The sequence below is a fragment of the Atractosteus spatula genome, chromosome 6 (assembly GCF_055471065.1).
Source record: "Atractosteus spatula isolate fAtrSpa1 chromosome 6, fAtrSpa1.hap1, whole genome shotgun sequence".
NCBI lineage: Eukaryota > Metazoa > Chordata > Actinopteri > Semionotiformes > Lepisosteidae > Atractosteus > Atractosteus spatula.
The window spans coordinates 26,341,265-26,358,463 of record NC_142711.1 but is presented as its reverse complement, the minus strand read 5'-3'; the positions used below and the strand labels follow the sequence as shown (position 1 = coordinate 26,358,463).

The 17,199-nt window shown below is 39.6% G+C and overlaps 1 protein-coding gene across 1 annotated transcript; it reads left to right on the top strand.

The window, feature by feature from the left end:
* The first annotated feature begins 2,491 nt into the window (after positions 1–2,491).
* Positions 2,492–15,161, top strand: myd88 (MYD88 innate immune signal transduction adaptor). Its single transcript, XM_088919397.1, has 5 exons — positions 2,492–3,095; positions 9,891–10,019; positions 10,554–10,734; positions 11,544–11,635; positions 13,528–15,161. The coding sequence occupies exons 1-5, from the start codon at positions 2,798–2,800 to the stop codon at positions 13,680–13,682; spliced, it is 855 nt and encodes a 284-aa protein (XP_088775523.1). The 5' UTR covers positions 2,492–2,797; the 3' UTR covers positions 13,683–15,161.
* The last annotated feature ends 2,038 nt before the right edge of the window (positions 15,162–17,199 follow it).

The window sequence follows — 17,199 nt, the reverse complement described above, 5'->3', positions numbered from 1 at the left end:
GTATAAACCATGTGAAACAAAGGACAGAGCAGGTGAGAATCGGCACAGAGCAGGAGAGAAAGTGTATCCAGATGAAGGGATATCTGGAGTAGAGGTTTGTAAAGCTGAAATCTGCAAACAAATGAAGAGGCCCTAAAAAGCAATGAGTCCATCTAGAACAGAAGGTGGAACATGTGATCCATGTTTAAGGATAATCTTTGCTGCTAATATCTTGCTGGAGTAGGAGTCCTGAAATCCCTGGTCAGTGAGAGGTGAAATGATGAACCATCTGTCTGAAAGAGATATTTGATCCTTGGTGCTCTGACATGTTTCCTGAAACAATCAAGAAAGTCCTCTTCCTCCGCATTTTCTGCAAGAGATTTTAGGTGATCTTTAAAATGGCCAAAGGGGCAGTGTGTATGCAAGATATTGGAGACATATCTGCAGGTGATGCAGTGGTTTAAGTTACTTCAAAAGATGTCTGACATGAATGGTGGCTATGGGCGGTTAAGGAAACTGTGGCCAAGAAGGTTGTGCAGGTTAGGTGGTCGGTGGTATGAGATGCTAGTTGGTTGAGCAAGAGTCACCTACGCAGAAAACATCCCCCAGAAAATCAGCCTGACAAGGAATCCCCAGATGCAGAACTGTATTCCACTGATGCTTCTCTTCCACCTTATCACTGATATCATCCCATATCTCCATACACCTCTGTCTTCTTATTTAATTAGCCTAGCAGTAGCAACTGGTTGCCTAGATGCTTGTCCATTTCCACACAGTCAGGGTTAGCTCTGGAATGTGGACCAGACCTGGAAATGAGGGGCAGAGAGAAATCAAAGAAAGATAAGAAAATTAAAACAGCCCATCCCAATACTTCCCAGTTATCACACACAATTAGTCCTTCGGCTGATACCTGTTACATTGCATGCCTCTGAAATACCTCTAAAAGGACTTGAAGGATGCAGCAACTGATAGTTGCCAGGCAGTGCTTCAGCAGTACTTTAGCATGCAGTGAGGAAGAGTATGATTGTACCGGTGGGAGACAGAAGACTCTGGCAGACTGGGGGCAAGATGCATGTCTGTGTTACAGCCAGCTCCAATGAGGCAGTACAGCTGTGGCAGCACATTACACTCTTGTAAGCTAGGCCAGGCCTTCCGGCAGCTCTATACTGACCTGGCCTACAGTATCGGCAGTCTGGATTCAAATCCAAGCCTGGACAGTTAGTCCTCCAGTGCTGCATAGATATGAATTGGTCATTGTAATTAGGTAAAATTGTTTTCCTTTGGGAGCTTCAAAATGTGACTTAAATCTTGCTGAGTCATTGGTTGTCTTGTTAAGTTTAGTCCTTTCATTTCATTTGAGAAAATTCAGTTAAGCCACTTCAGGAAATATGCAAAGTATTGAGCCTCTCTTGATGTGTTCTACTTTGCTAGATGCTCTAACTTATCATTAGACGAGCTCATGCTGAGCTGAGGTGCTCAAAATAGACTTGTTCATAATCGACAAAATGCACCGGTTAGTTATCTGTTCTTGGTGTTTCGACTATGTTATTGCTAACCTTCAAGGCTGGCTGAACAGTATGATGTGGCTGGGTTTTCTACTGCCTTATTGCCATATCATTTCAGAAAATGTACTGTGCCTAGAGCAGGCTTACTGTATATTGTACCAGCAAGAAATCACTTAATAATAATAATTGCTTACACTTATATAGCGCTTTTCTGGACTCTCCACCCAAAGCGCTTTACAGGTAATGGGGATCCCCTCCACCACCACCCATGTGCAGCATCCACCTGGATGATGCAATGGCAGCCATAGTGCGCCAGAACCCTCACCACACATCAGCTATCAGTGGGGAGGAGAGCAGAGTAATGAAGCCAATTCATAGAGGGGGATTATTAGGAGGCCATGATTGGTAAGGACCAATGGGAAATTTGGCCAGGACACCAGGGTTACACCCCTACTCTTTTCAAGGAATGCCCTGGGATTTTTAATGACCACAGAGAGTCAGGACCTTGGTTTTACATCTCATCCGAAGGACGGCGCCTGTTTACAGTATAGTGTCCCAGTCACTATACTGGGGCATTAGGACCCACATGGACCGCAGGGTGAGCGCCCCCTGCTGGCCCCACTAACACCTCTTCCAGTAGCAACCTTAGTTTTTCCCAGGAAGTCTCAGATCCAGGTACTGACCAGGCTCACACCTGCTTAGCTTCGGTGGGTTGCCAGTTGTGAGTTGCAGGGTGATATGGCTGCTGGCAAATAAGTTCTTGATAATGCAATCATTGTTAAATTAGTAGTTTTAAATTAGGAAATCACTCAACTACTCAGATTGTACATGCAATATGCCTTATATACTTAAGAAGAACTTAATTTCCTAGCGGCTACCATTATTTTATAATTTATAACTTCCTTTTTACTATTGGGCTGAAGAGCTGTCACTCCTCCAACAAGACGCCCCTCTCATTTTGTTCCTCATTCTTATCTTGAGCAGGAACATTTCCTGTAAAGGGCGTCACTGGTTTGAGTGACGTGAATTGCTTGAAGTCCGGTGTTATGTCGGACTTTCTTACTTTGTGCAAACGCACTTTTTTTAAAATTGTGTAATAGGTTTTTAGAAATTCTTGTAACTTTTTGTGGGCAAGAGGAAGACCTGTGAAAGGCAGTTTTTGAATACTGTTTCGGAAATTTGAAAATAAGTACAGAAATGAACAACTCTTGAAAAACAGAAGACGTACAAAAATCAAGCTATTACAATTTTGTTTTTAAAGTACTGGTCCACAGCTTTAGTTACCTGCGGTATTTGCTTGCGATTGAGCAAATATGTCTGAAACCGATTATTATGGTATTCCTTTAACAGCGCTAAATGTTACTGTTAGAAAAAAACTTAGTCTTTACTTAAATCCAAAAACAACGGTAGCTGCCGACTGGACGACTCTGGCTGAAACGATGGGTTTCGATTATCTGGAAATTAAGAACTTTGATCAGTACCAGGACCCCACCAAGAAGATATTGGATGAGTGGATGTCCAGATGCCCAGAAGCGACGGTAGGAAAGCTAATACAAATGCTTAACGAAGCAGGAAGGGAAGATGTGATTACAGATCTTAAACCTATGATAGGTGAGTCTTCGTATATTATCCTGGAAGTTATAGGTATAAAAAGTTTTTAAAGAATTGTTAGGTTGTTATTTTTTATGTCAGTTACAGGACAGTATAGTAGGATACAGGATAGTAATTATATTACTATGACGCCTTAGAAGATGTTTTCTTTTTAATATTTACCTTGCTTGTAATACGAGCAATTTTAGTATTGTTTTACCATTATGTTTTATGGGGCCACGGGCTTTCTTTACAGGTCCAGCTATACATTACATCTCAATGTTGACCCTCAGTCTTGGGTTTAAAATCTCTCAGGACTGTACCAGATCTCGGCTGTTATCTGCAAACAAGTGTGCAACCAGGAAGGCATAAATGAAAATACAAAGCAAGCAAAGGCAGACGATACACAGGGCTCGTGTTGTGTCACACCAAGGTGAAAACTACAAATTGCACTTGTTTATTAGTGGACTGTATGCAGTACCTTATACAAAGTATTTAGACCCATTATTAAAAGATACAAAATGATGCATACACATTTTTTAGACTTAATATTTTATTCAAATCTAAATGCTCAAATGGAAGACTTCTGAGGATAAGTTAAACTACAGTAAATGTCAACAAACACTAAAGTGAAAAACAAACAGAAAAATTACATGTATGTTCAGACCTATTAAATAAATATTTGGCGGAAGCACTTACAGCCACAGTTTTTGGGTATGACTACCAACTTTCTACACCAGCTTGGTGCACTTTTTGCTCATTCTTATTGGAGGAATGGTAAAGCTCTCTCAAGTTGCCTAGAAATCTCTTACAGGTAGAGGAACCATTCCACAGATTCTCAATAGGGTTCAAGTCAGGACTTTTACTGGGCCACTCAGAATAATTCCTTCTGATTCTTCAGGCATTCCAGTATATTCTTGGCCTTGTGCTTTTGGTCATTGTCCTGATGAAAGATTAATTTATCCCGCCGTTTTAGATCTGAAGCACGTTTTCTTCTATGATTTGCAAATACTTAGCTCCATCTATGTTCCCATCAGTCTTGGCATGCTTTCTGCTCCCTGCTGATTAGAAGCAGAACTATATTTGAACTATATCATAAGCAGAACATTCTTGACAGATGGATGGTATTATAGACTGAGTGTTGGGTTTGCTTCAGATGTAACACTTTGCATTCAGACCAGACGTTTCTAGTTTTGCCTTGTGTGACCAAAAAAACATGTTTGTGGTATTGTTTAGGTGCTTTGTTGAGAGCTCCATGCAGTACATGTGATGTTTTTTTTCAGTTCCAAATAGTTTCCTTTGTGGTGTGACCTAGATGTATTCTCTCATCTCAGCTACTAGACTCTGTAAGTCTTTCAAGGTCCCCTTAGGCCTCACAGTTACATCCCTTAAACGGTTTCCTCCTTGCCCGGATGCACTGTTTTAGGCACACAGCCTGATCTAGGCAGTGCCTGGGTGCCTTCTGTAAGGATGTGTAGTTCAGGACCCTATCCAGACGGTATAATCTGGAAGTAAGTGGAGAAGAACATCAGGGGAAGGTACAGCAGGATAGGACAGGTTGACAGACGGGGGGCGGTGACGGCGGTGATCCAGTGCTTGGGGGGCGTGACGAAGGCAACTAGTCCAGGGAAGTCCAAAACAAGGTGCTGTCCAAAGTCCAAAGTCCAAAAACCAGGTGATCCATTCAAGACAAGACAGGGTTAAATTCTGGAACAGGATCCGGAACAGGAACAAGAAGTTAAAAGAAAGTAACAAGGCCAGGTCCTCCGAGCCCCAGACTCAGACTTCAGGATGCCGTGAGAAAGCCTATGCCATCGGGTCTCTCCTGGACCCGCTGGTAGGCGGGCTTCCGGGCATCCATCTTCCAGTGCTGATCCAGGAATAGTGAGAGCGCCAGGCTTAAATAATGAGACACAAAACAGGTGGTAGGTGCACATAATCAACTAAAATACGAAAGGGTCGGAGCGCCCTTAAGAGGAGGGATCCCGATCGTGACACCTTCGTCTTCTTATCAATTTCACAATGTTCATGTCACACCCTCTGTAGCCAGAGGGCGCTCCTACTCTGTCCTGTCCCTAGTTTCCTGTGCTTTGCTCTCCTTCCGGTGTCTCTCTCTCTGGGACTATATATTTCCAGGTCTTTCATTCACCTTTGCTCAGCACTGACGTTCAGATGTCCTGAGACCCGCCTAGCACCAGGTCGCCGCTCCGTCCATGGCCTGAGGGCTTTGGTTTCTATACGGCAATTCCAGAACTCTTTGCACTGCTCTCCCCGTTCCCCTCCTTCGCATAGGGTCTTTTTCCGCTCCCCTGCATCTCCACAGTTTGTCTCTTCCGACTTCCGTGACAGAATGCTGAGCCATCTCCGACCCCACGAGCGGCGCCTTTTGTCTCGCTGCAGTTTTTTCTTTTTTGCTCTGGGCATTTTTTTTCAGTTCTTCTATTCTAATCACGGGATGCTACTCCAGACTTCCGTGCCTGTGAGCGGGTCATTCTGTGTTATGCCGTCCCGACATACACTTCTGAATACCTGGCTTTCCTTGGGTTGTCTCTCCCAGCATCCATGATTGAATGTTGAGCTGGCTCTCCTATCCTTATCGCTGGATATCACTCTGGTCATCCGTGTCTGTGAGCGGGTCCTGTGCCTGGCTCTCCTCGGGTTCATCACTCCGATATCAGTGATAGGATGTTGAGCTTTTTCCCTGCTTTTCTATTCTCATTGCTGGATATTACTCCGAGCATCCGTGTCTGTGAGCGGGTTTTGTGCCTGGCTCTCCTCGGGTTGCTCATTCTGATATCAGTAATAGAATGTTGAACGTGTTTTGCCCAGTTTGCGGTATTTTTCCCCGGTTTTTGTTTTTATTTTTGTTTCTTGCTTGGTGTTTTGATTTTTCACTTCCTGGTTTCCCCTTCTATTTGGTTCCCCTGTTCCCTGTGTCTCGGAACTTTTGGTTCCTATCTGTTTTTTGTTGTTTGTCACCCTGGTCTCCCAGGTTTATGTTTGTGTTGGTTTGTGCTTGTGTATTTGTCTTTTTTGTTTTAAGCCTCCAGAGCTCTACTCGATCCCCCCTTCCTCTACCAAATAAAGGTTTATACCCCGGAGGAGGGGGCAGCTCTCAGCCGTGGACTCCTGGAGGTTTCCTTTCAGTTAAACGAGGTTTTTCCTCCCCCCAGTGCTGTGCAGCTCATTTATTCGTTGGGCGTCAGGAGCTGCCCATGAAGGGGGGGGGTACTGTCACGCTCTCTGGCTCCTACTCTGTCCTGTCCCTAGTTTCCTGTGCTTTGCTCTCCTTCCGGTGTCTCTCTCTCTGGGGCTTTATATTTCGGGGTCTTTCATTCGCCTTTGCTCAGCATTGACGTTCGGATGTCCTGAGACCCGCCTAGCACCAGGTTGCCGCTCCGTCCGTGGCCTGAGGGCATAGGTTTCTATATGACAATTCCAGAACTCTTTGCACTGTTGAGCCCGGGCTATCTCCCCGTTTCGCCGCTTTGTATAGGGTCTTTTTCTGCTCCCCTGCCTCTCCACAGTTTGTCCCTTCCGACATCCGTGACAGTTCAAAGATATATTAAGGGTCTTTAAAATGTTTTTACACCTCTCTCCTGATCTGTGCCTTTATACAACTTTGTCCCTGAGTTGTTTTCAAAGCTCAGTTTTGCCATGGATGACCTGACCGCTGACCTTGGGTCAACATATGGTACCTAAGGTAGGGCTGGGCGATAATTCGATAACGATAATTATCGCGATATAATTTTCCTCGATATAATTTTAACAAAAGTTCGATAAATGTTCGATATATGTTTATGCTTTGCGCATGATATGCGCATGCATGTTGCAGACCGGGCAGCTAACGTGGTGTTGTTTACCCACACGGTGGTGGCTGACAGGATTGTAGTTAGAGCGGAGGAATGAGCGACACTGAAGCAAATGTAGTGCTGCCAACAACCAGCTCGAAGGACGATGACATCGTCGACAGAAAAGGTCATTCAACTTCGGTAATTTGGAGATATTTTGGCTTTTTATGATCAGACATAAAACAGAGCAGTGTGCACTGCAAACTGTGCCGCAGATCCGTGCCAGCAAAGACAGGCAACACCACAAACCTATTTCACCATTTAAAACAACATCACCCATTAGAACATGCAGAAAATAAAAAAATACAGTCACAAACCACTGTTGTTAGTGGAAGGGGACCATCTATAAGCACCAGGCCAGTATTCAGTGCGACTACACAGCAGCAAACCATAGTAGCATCATTTTCGAGCACCGTGCCTTACGACAAAAAAACAAAAAGACATGAAGACATCACAAATGCAGTTGCATGTTACATTGCAAAAGACATGCTTCCCATTAGCACTGTCGAAAATAAGGGATTCAAGAAGCTTATCAGAGTCCTTGACCCCAGATACGAGCTACCTGGTCGGAAACATTTTGCACTGACTGCACTTCCTCGGCTGTATGCAGAGTGTAGGGAGATGGTAGAGCGGCAGCTGCAAACGGTGCCATTCTTCGCCACTACTTCTGATATGATCCTTTAAAGCACTTTAAACTTTGCAGTCTGTCTGAGCCATCTTCTATGTGTGTTTTATCACACTGCAGTATTTAATTTTTCTATTAAGATATTTATTTTGTAAATTTTACTCATGCGTATTTTAACATGAAAAAAGACTTGAATACTCTCTACCTCAGATTTGTTTAATGTTTCTGCTGTTTGGCAAGTGTTTGTTGTGTTCTTAAAATAAAGAGTTGTTTATTTTACCAATTAACTGTCTGGTTTCTTCAGCTTTCACTCAGGAGAAAAAATATGCCTTTAAACTTGAGAGAAATAATGATTTGACATTTATCGTGATAATTATCGATATCGACTGATATGAAAATTTTTATTGTGATAATGTTTTTGGCCATATCGCCCAGCCCTAACCTAAGGTCTATGATGAGCATGGAAGAGAATCCTTTAAGGTGTCATTAGTATCCTGGTGCAAAGTATGAAATGCAGATGTACAGCTTGTATTGCTTCCAGCAGTGACCACTCACGCTGCTAATCCGTGGCAGGAGATGCCTGTTGATCAGCCCTGTCACTGTCATTCTTACGTTGTGTTCTTGTTGCACCTGTAAATGATCTGTTTGTCTTGATGCACAGTACAGTATATGCATATTCATTTCTCACTGATAGAGACATAGTGTTGCGGCTGTGATATGGCAAGCCCTATGTTAATAGAATGGTTAAAATCTAACATCTTATACAACACTTTGCAGCTGGTGTTGACACTACTGTCATTTGGGTCTGAATTGGGCCAAATTAAAAAGTACATGATTTTCAAAAATCCCATCTCAGTTGATGTCCTTCATATCGATTTCATGCTTGTCAAGGTGTTTGTCATTTGACTTTGGTTTCACACATATTGTTATTTATCAAATGTTTTCTTGCATGTTAGAAGTAATCATAACTGACAAATGCTGTTTTTGCACCCTGCACGAGAAAAGGTATATTATATTAAAATAACCTTCAGTAATATCATGTATCCTTCTTACCAATGTTAAATTACTTAAAGGGGCACTGCAGTCCCAAATTTCTCAGACTAGTTATTAAATATTGGTCACAAAATAAATTCATTGATGGAATAGAAAAAGTTTAAGAACAAAAACGTGAACTTTGTGAAAGTATTTGAAGTCGCTGTGTTGCCACAGACCTCTGGTCTTGCCACAGGCAGGAGTGAGAGGTCCCACGGATTGTGACGTGAAGTCAGCCCTCTCTGCTCACTAGTCACTGTAATCACTAGTGTAATGCGATGTACAGACAACTAGTTACAGGTTGTGTGGCAGATATTTCACAGCAGAAAGTTTCCAACGTGATCTGCATGCAGAGTTAACCAGTGAGTTCCATTTGTCGGCAAAACCGTCTCAAAGTCGAGAGCAATGTTCATACTAGAGTAAAAGAAATGTATTCACAAGCCTGTTTGATTACAATGCAAGAAGGCCGCTTCACGTCATCAGTAGTTTTGTTGTCTCGTTCAGAATTGCAGAATACAGCACTGCGCATACCTGGAAACAGCATCTATTTTGTGAAGGAAAATGTTAGGTTTTACCAGATACTGTGTAGACCTTACTTTTATTGTGGTTTAAAATGCACTCATCAATACTGATTCCTTCTAATGGAAAAATAAAATGGGGGTGGCGCAATGGCACAGGGGTTAGCATTGCTGCCTCGCAGTGCTGAGGCCCTGGGTTAAATTCCTGGAGTGCTGTCTGTATGGAGTTTGCATTTTCTCCCCAAGGTTCACTTGGATTTTCTCTGGGTGCTCCGATTTCCTCCCACAATCCAAAACTATACTAGTAGATCAACTGGCTTCTAGAAAAATGTGTCTGATACAAATAAAGTTCAAGAACACATCCAAAATGATATTTCAAAACTACTATGTGGTGAAGACTTGAGAGAGAGCCCAAGATGCCATCAAAATCAGAGCTTACCACTACTGGGTGAGGTTTAGGTACAGAACTGGTTCAGAGCGAAGTTATTTATTGATTTTCAATTTTATATGGTGTTTTGTATGGATATAATAATTACTAAAAAGGCTTGTTCTAAGTATTCTCTGTGAAATATAATTACATTATTAAATATTGTATAATATTGTTTTCTTTCACTGAAATATTTTCGTGTCATATACTGTAAGTTAAATGCAAAAACGTTTGTCGTAGGCTTTTTTTCAAATGGATTCCTGAATCCCCTCAGACTAGCCCTTGAAGCATGTTTACCTAATTACTGCAGTTTTCTTTACTATTATAGAAGTCTCCACTAATCTCCAAATTCTGTGTTTGTAGACAAGGATTGTAAGGATTACCTGAGGAAGAAACAGATGAAGGAACCCCCAGTGCAGGTTCCAGAGGTGACTAGTTGTGGGCCCAGGACGCAGGAGATCAATGGCATCACAGTTCTTGATGACCCGATGGGTGAGTACAGACAATAGTCTGCTAGTCAAGAACTTCAACCACAGCCTGAGTGACCTTACCAGCTGTATGAATGGAGCCAAACCACCCGATCCTCTCCTGAATGTTTTATTTCAAGCATGTACAGATTGATTGTCAAGGAAATTGTGATCTGAAAGAGACTTCAAATATGTAAATACCTTCAAACCTTTCAATTTTAAGCAATTCAATTATTTGAATTATGACTGAGAGGTCTCCTTTTGCTTTTAGAGTGATGGAGATGTTCATATGAAACTGGTTCCTCTGAAATTGTTTTATCTTATCTTTCCGCTGTAACCCAAGCCTTTTTCACATATTAAATGGGGCAGTTGTGTAATGTGCTAATCAGCCATCTGACACTTAAATGTCAGTGGACTTTGTGTGTTTTGAAATAGATAAGGCAGTCTGTTGAGAAAAGCACTACAACTGCGACTAGTGTTCATTCTGACTCGGATATTCTGGTGTGTTAATTTAAGGGAGATGCTTTCTCCTTTGTCATTTATTATCCTGTGGTTTCAGGTCACATGCCTGAAATGTTTGACGCCTTCATCTGTTACTGTCAGAATGACATTGAGTTTGTCCACGAGATGATCAGGCAGCTGGAGCAGACGGAGTACAAGCTGAAGCTCTGTGTCTTTGACCGGGATGTCCTTCCAGGCACTTGTGTGTGGACCATCACCAGTGAGCTCATTGAGAAAAGGTGAATAGCCAGTATTCAGGCACCTCTCAACCCATTTAATGCATTTTAGGCAGAAGCTTTTTTAACATGTGGGAGATACCTTGTGCTGTTTTTACCTCTGTTCTGGCTGTGGCAGAGAGCCCTTATGAATGAGTAAAAGTGTAGGCGATCCAGGACAAAAATGATAGAATTCTAGACAATGAAAGGGACATGTCTGATGTACTAAACATGTACAGTATTTCACTCAGGTATTCACTGAGGAAGAAGTCAACAATATATCTCAGTCACAGAAAAACGTTGCATAAAAGCATAGCATAGAGCAGGGAACATTTTCAGGTAATATAGTTAATACAGTAAAACCTCAGGATATGCAAGGGTTAATATTTATTTTTTATTTCAGAGCGCAACACTGAATCACATACAAGCAATACTCTGATAACAGGTCTAGACACAATGCACATCTAACTCTTTCCTTAAGGAAACAATCACTAAAGCGTCACCAAAGACACACTGCTACACAAACATGGTAACTCTTTATTAACTAAGCTAAGCCTCATGCAGTGGAAGTAGATCCACAAGATAAAAATGCTGCTGGAAGTAGGTGCCCCTGTTTCTGTGCTTCTGTGCAGCCTGTGAATAGCCGAATTTAATCCAGTAATAATCATAATAAATAATAATGCACAAATAAGCAAAATCGTGACTATTGAACTTGCGAATATTGAGGTTTTACTGTATATTACATCATCATATAACTTTATATTACATACATTTCTTATATTTTTGGGGGTGTGTCTGTTAAGCTAAATTAATTGATGTTTGTTTTCTTGAAGGTGTAAGAGGATGGTGGTGGTAATTTCAGATGATTATTTAGACAGTGAGTGCTGTGACTTTCAGACCAAGTTTGCTCTGAGCCTCTCTCCAGGTAAGGGTTCATACTGTATGTCTTTGTGGTTGCCACCCTGGCATTCAGTGCAATGCTAAAATTCCTTAATATATTCCTTGAGTGCATATGGTGTAAATGGTATATAGTTTAAAGTTTACAGTGTTGCAGAGATCTCCATCTCTGGTGCTGGAGAGCCCTAATCCATCAGGTTTTGTAGGTCGCCATTTAATCACCCATTTCTAAATATGTGGAACAATTTCATTGTGATCCATTATAGAGGTGATTGCTTAATTTAAGCCCTTTAGAGATCACTCAGAACTGCAATCTAAGTACTATTCAGCCCTTAAGGACCAGAGTTTTCTTAATTGAACAGATACTGTGCTTGAATGATTAATTTAATCATCTTACAGGTTTTGCCAATCTTTTGCCAATCTTTAAAAAAAGATGACCTGCATGACTAACTGGATAGAGTCTCTCCAGAGACCCTTGTAGTGTCACAACAGCTGTAGAAGGCTCTATCCCTAATTATGTTTTTTTTTACCTTTAGAATGGGTTTTGATCATTTTCTTACTGGAATGTTTTTTATAGATGTACTAGCAGTAATTTTTTGTACAGTATGCCTTAATTACATGTTTCTCAACATAGTCATCTAGATGCTTATCTGTTGATTTAAGGCATGATTTATATTAATAAGATTAGGTCATGGTGGTAAAACATCAAAAATTATATATTGTTGTTGAGAAATGCACATTCATATTGTTTCATACTACGTGATAAAATTCTAAAATAAGCAATGTCAAATCAATATCACAATCAGATCCTGACTCCAACTAATAAAATTTACAATAAATGCACCCGGTAAAACCAGGGAACACTAAAAGGAAAATTGCACTTTTTGTTGGTTTCTGCAGCACAGTTTGCTAATAAAGTAATAACCAGGTTGGCATGCTTAAACTGGACATACAAATTACAACTACAGAACACAAGGTTTACAGCTATATACAGACATTACAGTCCTGTGAGTACCAGAACCCTGCAGTCTATAGCAACACAAAACACAAAACTCTCCCTCTAATTGAGACTTAAATATATTATGGAAAGGGGGGAACCTCTTTGTGCTTATGAGTATGTTACTGTTTTAGGAGTACCAGCAATACATATACTGTACTTCAAAGCTAGGCTCTTAGCAAAATACAAGTACAGGTTTGAAGACTCTTGTCAGAGTTTTCTATACAGCTCATTCTGAAACACGGATCTGAGCTGCAAAATATTGTAAAAAGTAGCTTTTGCTAGCTAAGATGGCCTAGAATTTTCTGGACGTTTGACTGGCTTGCATGACAGGCAATAATAGTGTACTATCTCAACTCACATGACTGGTGTTTTGTTTGTGCACCACCCACTTGGGTGATGAGTGGTAATCATTAAGATAAGATCACTTTATTGGCCATATACAATTTCTTGTATAAGGAATTTGTCTTTTTACATATCCCAACTTGCTCTCCATGAGACACTTAGACAAAAAACTGGCAACCCTCCAGCCACAGGCGCAGATCCTTAGCCACTGCACCGCCCCACATTATGTACCACTATAAAGCAGGACAGGCTAATAAGTGAAAAAATCACTTATTTAAGTAAGGGGAAGGTTTACGTTGCTCACATTGTGCAAGCCAGTAGTGTAATTTAGCCAGGACCAGAGAAGGGAGCTACGTGCTGTTCTGCTATAATTATAGCGGAAGCTTGATTTTCTGGATGACTCCCATTCCTTCCTTGATTAACTTGCGATATCTCATGAGATCAGGCTGGAAGGTAGCAATGCTATTTTGGTGCAAGATGGGATTCAGTCTCTTGCTAGATGTATTTTGTATTCTTTTGTATTTCATCCTGCTTTGTATTTTATGTAAGTCGAAATTTGCTTCTTCCCCTGCTTCCAGGTGCTCGTTCGAAACGTCTCATTCCAGTTGTGTACAAGACCATGAAGAAACAGTTTCCCAGTATTTTACGATTCCTGACACTCTGTGACTATACCAAGCCCTGCACAAAATCTTGGTTCTGGATCCGACTGGCCAAGGCTCTAGCTCTCCCTTAAGGTTATGGATGACTATGCCAAGCCTGCAGGGGAATGTTGTTCAATACAGGACCTCGGTGCCAACAGAGAAATGGTACATACAGAGGAATGTTTCACATCCCTACTGAATCTTTGGTACAAAACGGTTTTGATTTACCATACTTGCATATAAGCAAGCACTAGTGGTAGACGAGACTAAATGGAGCAGACTACAAATCTGATGCATATAGCCAAATTGAATTTGAAGAATTTCCCATAAAACACACCATATTCCTATAAAGGTGTTACATGTTACTTTTTGCTTTATGGCGCCGACCTGTGTATCAGTTTTCCTAACTGTGGAAGATCTACTGTATGCAGTAAAGCAGTGAAGACAGTGTTTATAAAAAACCTGTTGAAGAGAATGGATAACATTCACTCACTGCCATTGCTAAAGGATATGATCTTTTGTATCGCATCAAGTCATTAGTATTGACCTTTTCCTTAAAAAAACATTTTGTTACAAGGTGTGAATATTTTCTCAGTTCTTTAGACAAAAGTTTCCTGTCTTGTTGAAATGTTGCATCATCATTCTGTACATGATCTGTTTACTGGGACCACAAGGCTTTGGTCACATGCTTTTTATTTTACAAGTGTAGACAAACGTCAAAATAAATGTTGTGAAATTGTGCATTAATGTTCTGTATTTCCATGTATATTCTTCAGAATTTTAGAAGGGCCAAATCAGCTTAATCTAGCAATTTTTACCACCATACATCCAGTTTGAGTGACTTCTGTACAGTTTTGATGTTTACCATGCTTATTTACTGTAGTTTTGGTCCATCCTCCAACCTGTCTAGAAAATTGCCCCCACCACCCCCACCATTCTGTCCTCCCCAAATATTAGTGTTGTCTGTGAGAAAACTCACAGATCCCAGAGTTTTAGAGGGTTAATTTGCCAATTTACTTAATATAACCAAAGCGTAACCAAAGAGTACTGAATCTTTTATCTTAATCATCTTGTGACGATGAAAATCACATTTTTCATGCAGTTTACACGATTAGGTAATGATATGAAAACAGTGTCAGGCACAGTAATATCATGAGTCTATACTGGCAGGTGATTTTCTAATCTAAGTCTGTGTTGAGATAGTAATAAAACAGTGCTTCAAGCTTGTATGATGGAAACTCCTTTTTAACAGAAATAAAACAAAACAGTAATAATGCACAGCTCAAACACAGCTAAAAACCCTGGATCCAATCTTAAATGCAAGTTATCCTAACATGTACACAAAAACTATTGCAAGCTGACACATGAAAAACATATGCTTCATTAGTCCATGCTAGATTTTTGTCCTTTTTGTGTATATACAGTTTATGTGAAATGTTACATTGTACTGTAGATGAAGCCGTAAAATGTTCTGGAATTCTAATTGTGTTATTTTTGTTGTTACATTTTCACAGATTTATGTTAAAACAAAAGGTCGAGTATTGTTTCCTATTAAAGCATACTTTGCAAAATAAGGCAGATTTTTCTGTTTTGTGTTTTTTTCTGTGTTTTATATACCTAGTGTTTATCATGTTGGACATAGTGTAAAATCCATGAGAGATGTGGGGTTTTGTCCAGGATGTATTATACACATGGATACTTAATGATGTAAAGTATATCTATTTTTCTAGTTTAACTGAAATACTCAAGCTCCTTTGATTACATTCTAATATATCATATATATATAATATGTTTGTAATTGTAACACATTAATTATTCTGTTATTCTCCATTTTGAATAGATATTTGACTTGTGCACGAGTTATAGGTTGTGTTTAACATAGGTAGGATAGGTTTTTAAGTAGTTCTACAACAAAAAAAGGAAATAGAAAACCTATTTTACCATACTTTCCCCACAGTTTAAATATGTATTCATTTGGAGCCAAAAATGTAAAACATTTGTGAACATACACACACATGTACTCAATATGTTTATATGAGTAAGGAGGGCAGGGGTGATTTTTATGACGGGTTTGTTGAGTTCAAAATGCATTCAATCAAATAAAAAATGGCCACGGATTTCAGTGATTGTTCCCGCCTGCTTGATTTTCAATGGCACTCGAGCTGGATATTCTTTATGATTAAATGATCTTACTATTCTAGCATAATTTTTTCTAATGAATTACAGGACCTGTGAGAAGAATTCATACTTAAATGCTCTTGTCTTTTGTTAACCAGGGTGAGAGCGTGCACTTCAGTCTCGTTTCCTTTGGAGGTGAAAGATGTCCATGGCCTGATTGGCATTATAGTCTGTCTGTTTACCAAAGGAAGTTCTCTTTTACACACATGGCTTTTAAATCCTTTTCATGCACCAGTTAGTACACTATTGACTGGTAATAATTATTCTCCCTTCTGCACTCACTGGCTTTAAATGTTAGCAGGATGCTGTTTGATGAAGCCTCTGTTTAGCTTCTAAACATAAAATGTAAGGTTTGATAATAAACTAACATGACTTTGAAGACTTGTTGACCTAAATAGGGAATGACGTGAGTATCAGTTTAGGAATAACATTCGGTTTTTCACTTCCCTTTCTTAATCCTTGTTAAATACTTTAAACATTGAATGTTGAATGACAGTACTCAATTTATTATAACATTCAAAACATTCAGTTTTTAACAAGTCAATCAGTTTACTTCAAACCTCTCTCCCAAAGTTGTGAGGTGTCTTAATAATTTTCCCACTCATTCAAGACACTGCCAGAGAGTGATGATCAGTAAAATGTTATGAAAAAGTGGTTTCAGATTTGTTGAAAATTGTTCTAAGATCACAAGTTATTTGAAATTTTCAATGTATATGATAGGTAAAAGCAACTATAAATAATTTACTGCATTTATTTTAATAGACTGCCTTGCTTGAATGCTTCTGTTGAGTTCTTAAATCTTAATTTTATTAATGCTTTAATTTGATTAATAATCTTCAGAGATTAATGCCATCATATGCAGAAGTCAGCAGAATGATCCTAGAATGACAAACTTGCTAACTTTATATGGCTCTCACTAACAGAATACATCCCACTGAATTTAACATTTTTAAATTAAGGATTATCATATTAAAATATGATAAAGGGTTTATTCATCTCCTTCACTGGCAGGGTTCAAATAAATATTAATACTATTTTTTTTCATGTACACTGGAATTTCTAACATGTTGCTTATGAAATAACTAAATGCAAAAGAAGAAATTAAATTGAACTTTGAATACTTTTAAACTATTTGTATAGATATTTGTATAGAAATAATGTGACTACATTCCTAAGTTGTTGCAGACAGTACAAAGTCTTTAGAATGAATCTATGTTACAAATTTGAAAAATATTGTAATGATGTTACAGATGTTATATCTGGTTTTGATTTGGCAATTTGTCTTTATACAGTATGTCCATCTTAAAATGACTTGGGATCAAATATGTTATATATGAGAATGGTTTGTAGTTCAGAATTGTTAATGAGCTTTCCATCTTAATTGCTACATTGAGTTATCAAAGTATTTCAGAAGTTTTATCAAATCCTGTT

What these genes read in the sequence shown, in the direction of transcription:
- myd88 (XM_088919397.1), top strand. Translation starts at nt 2,798, where the DNA reads ATGTCTGAAACCGATTATTATGGTATTCCTTTAACAGCGCTAAATGTT. An exon ending in AGTGAGCTCATTGAGAAAAG is followed by an intron (nt 10,735 to 11,543) that starts GTGAATAGCCAG and finishes GTTTTCTTGAAG; the next exon opens with GTGTAAGAGGATGGTGGTGG. An exon ending in TGCTCTGAGCCTCTCTCCAG is followed by an intron (nt 11,636 to 13,527) that starts GTAAGGGTTCAT and finishes CCCTGCTTCCAG; the next exon opens with GTGCTCGTTCGAAACGTCTC.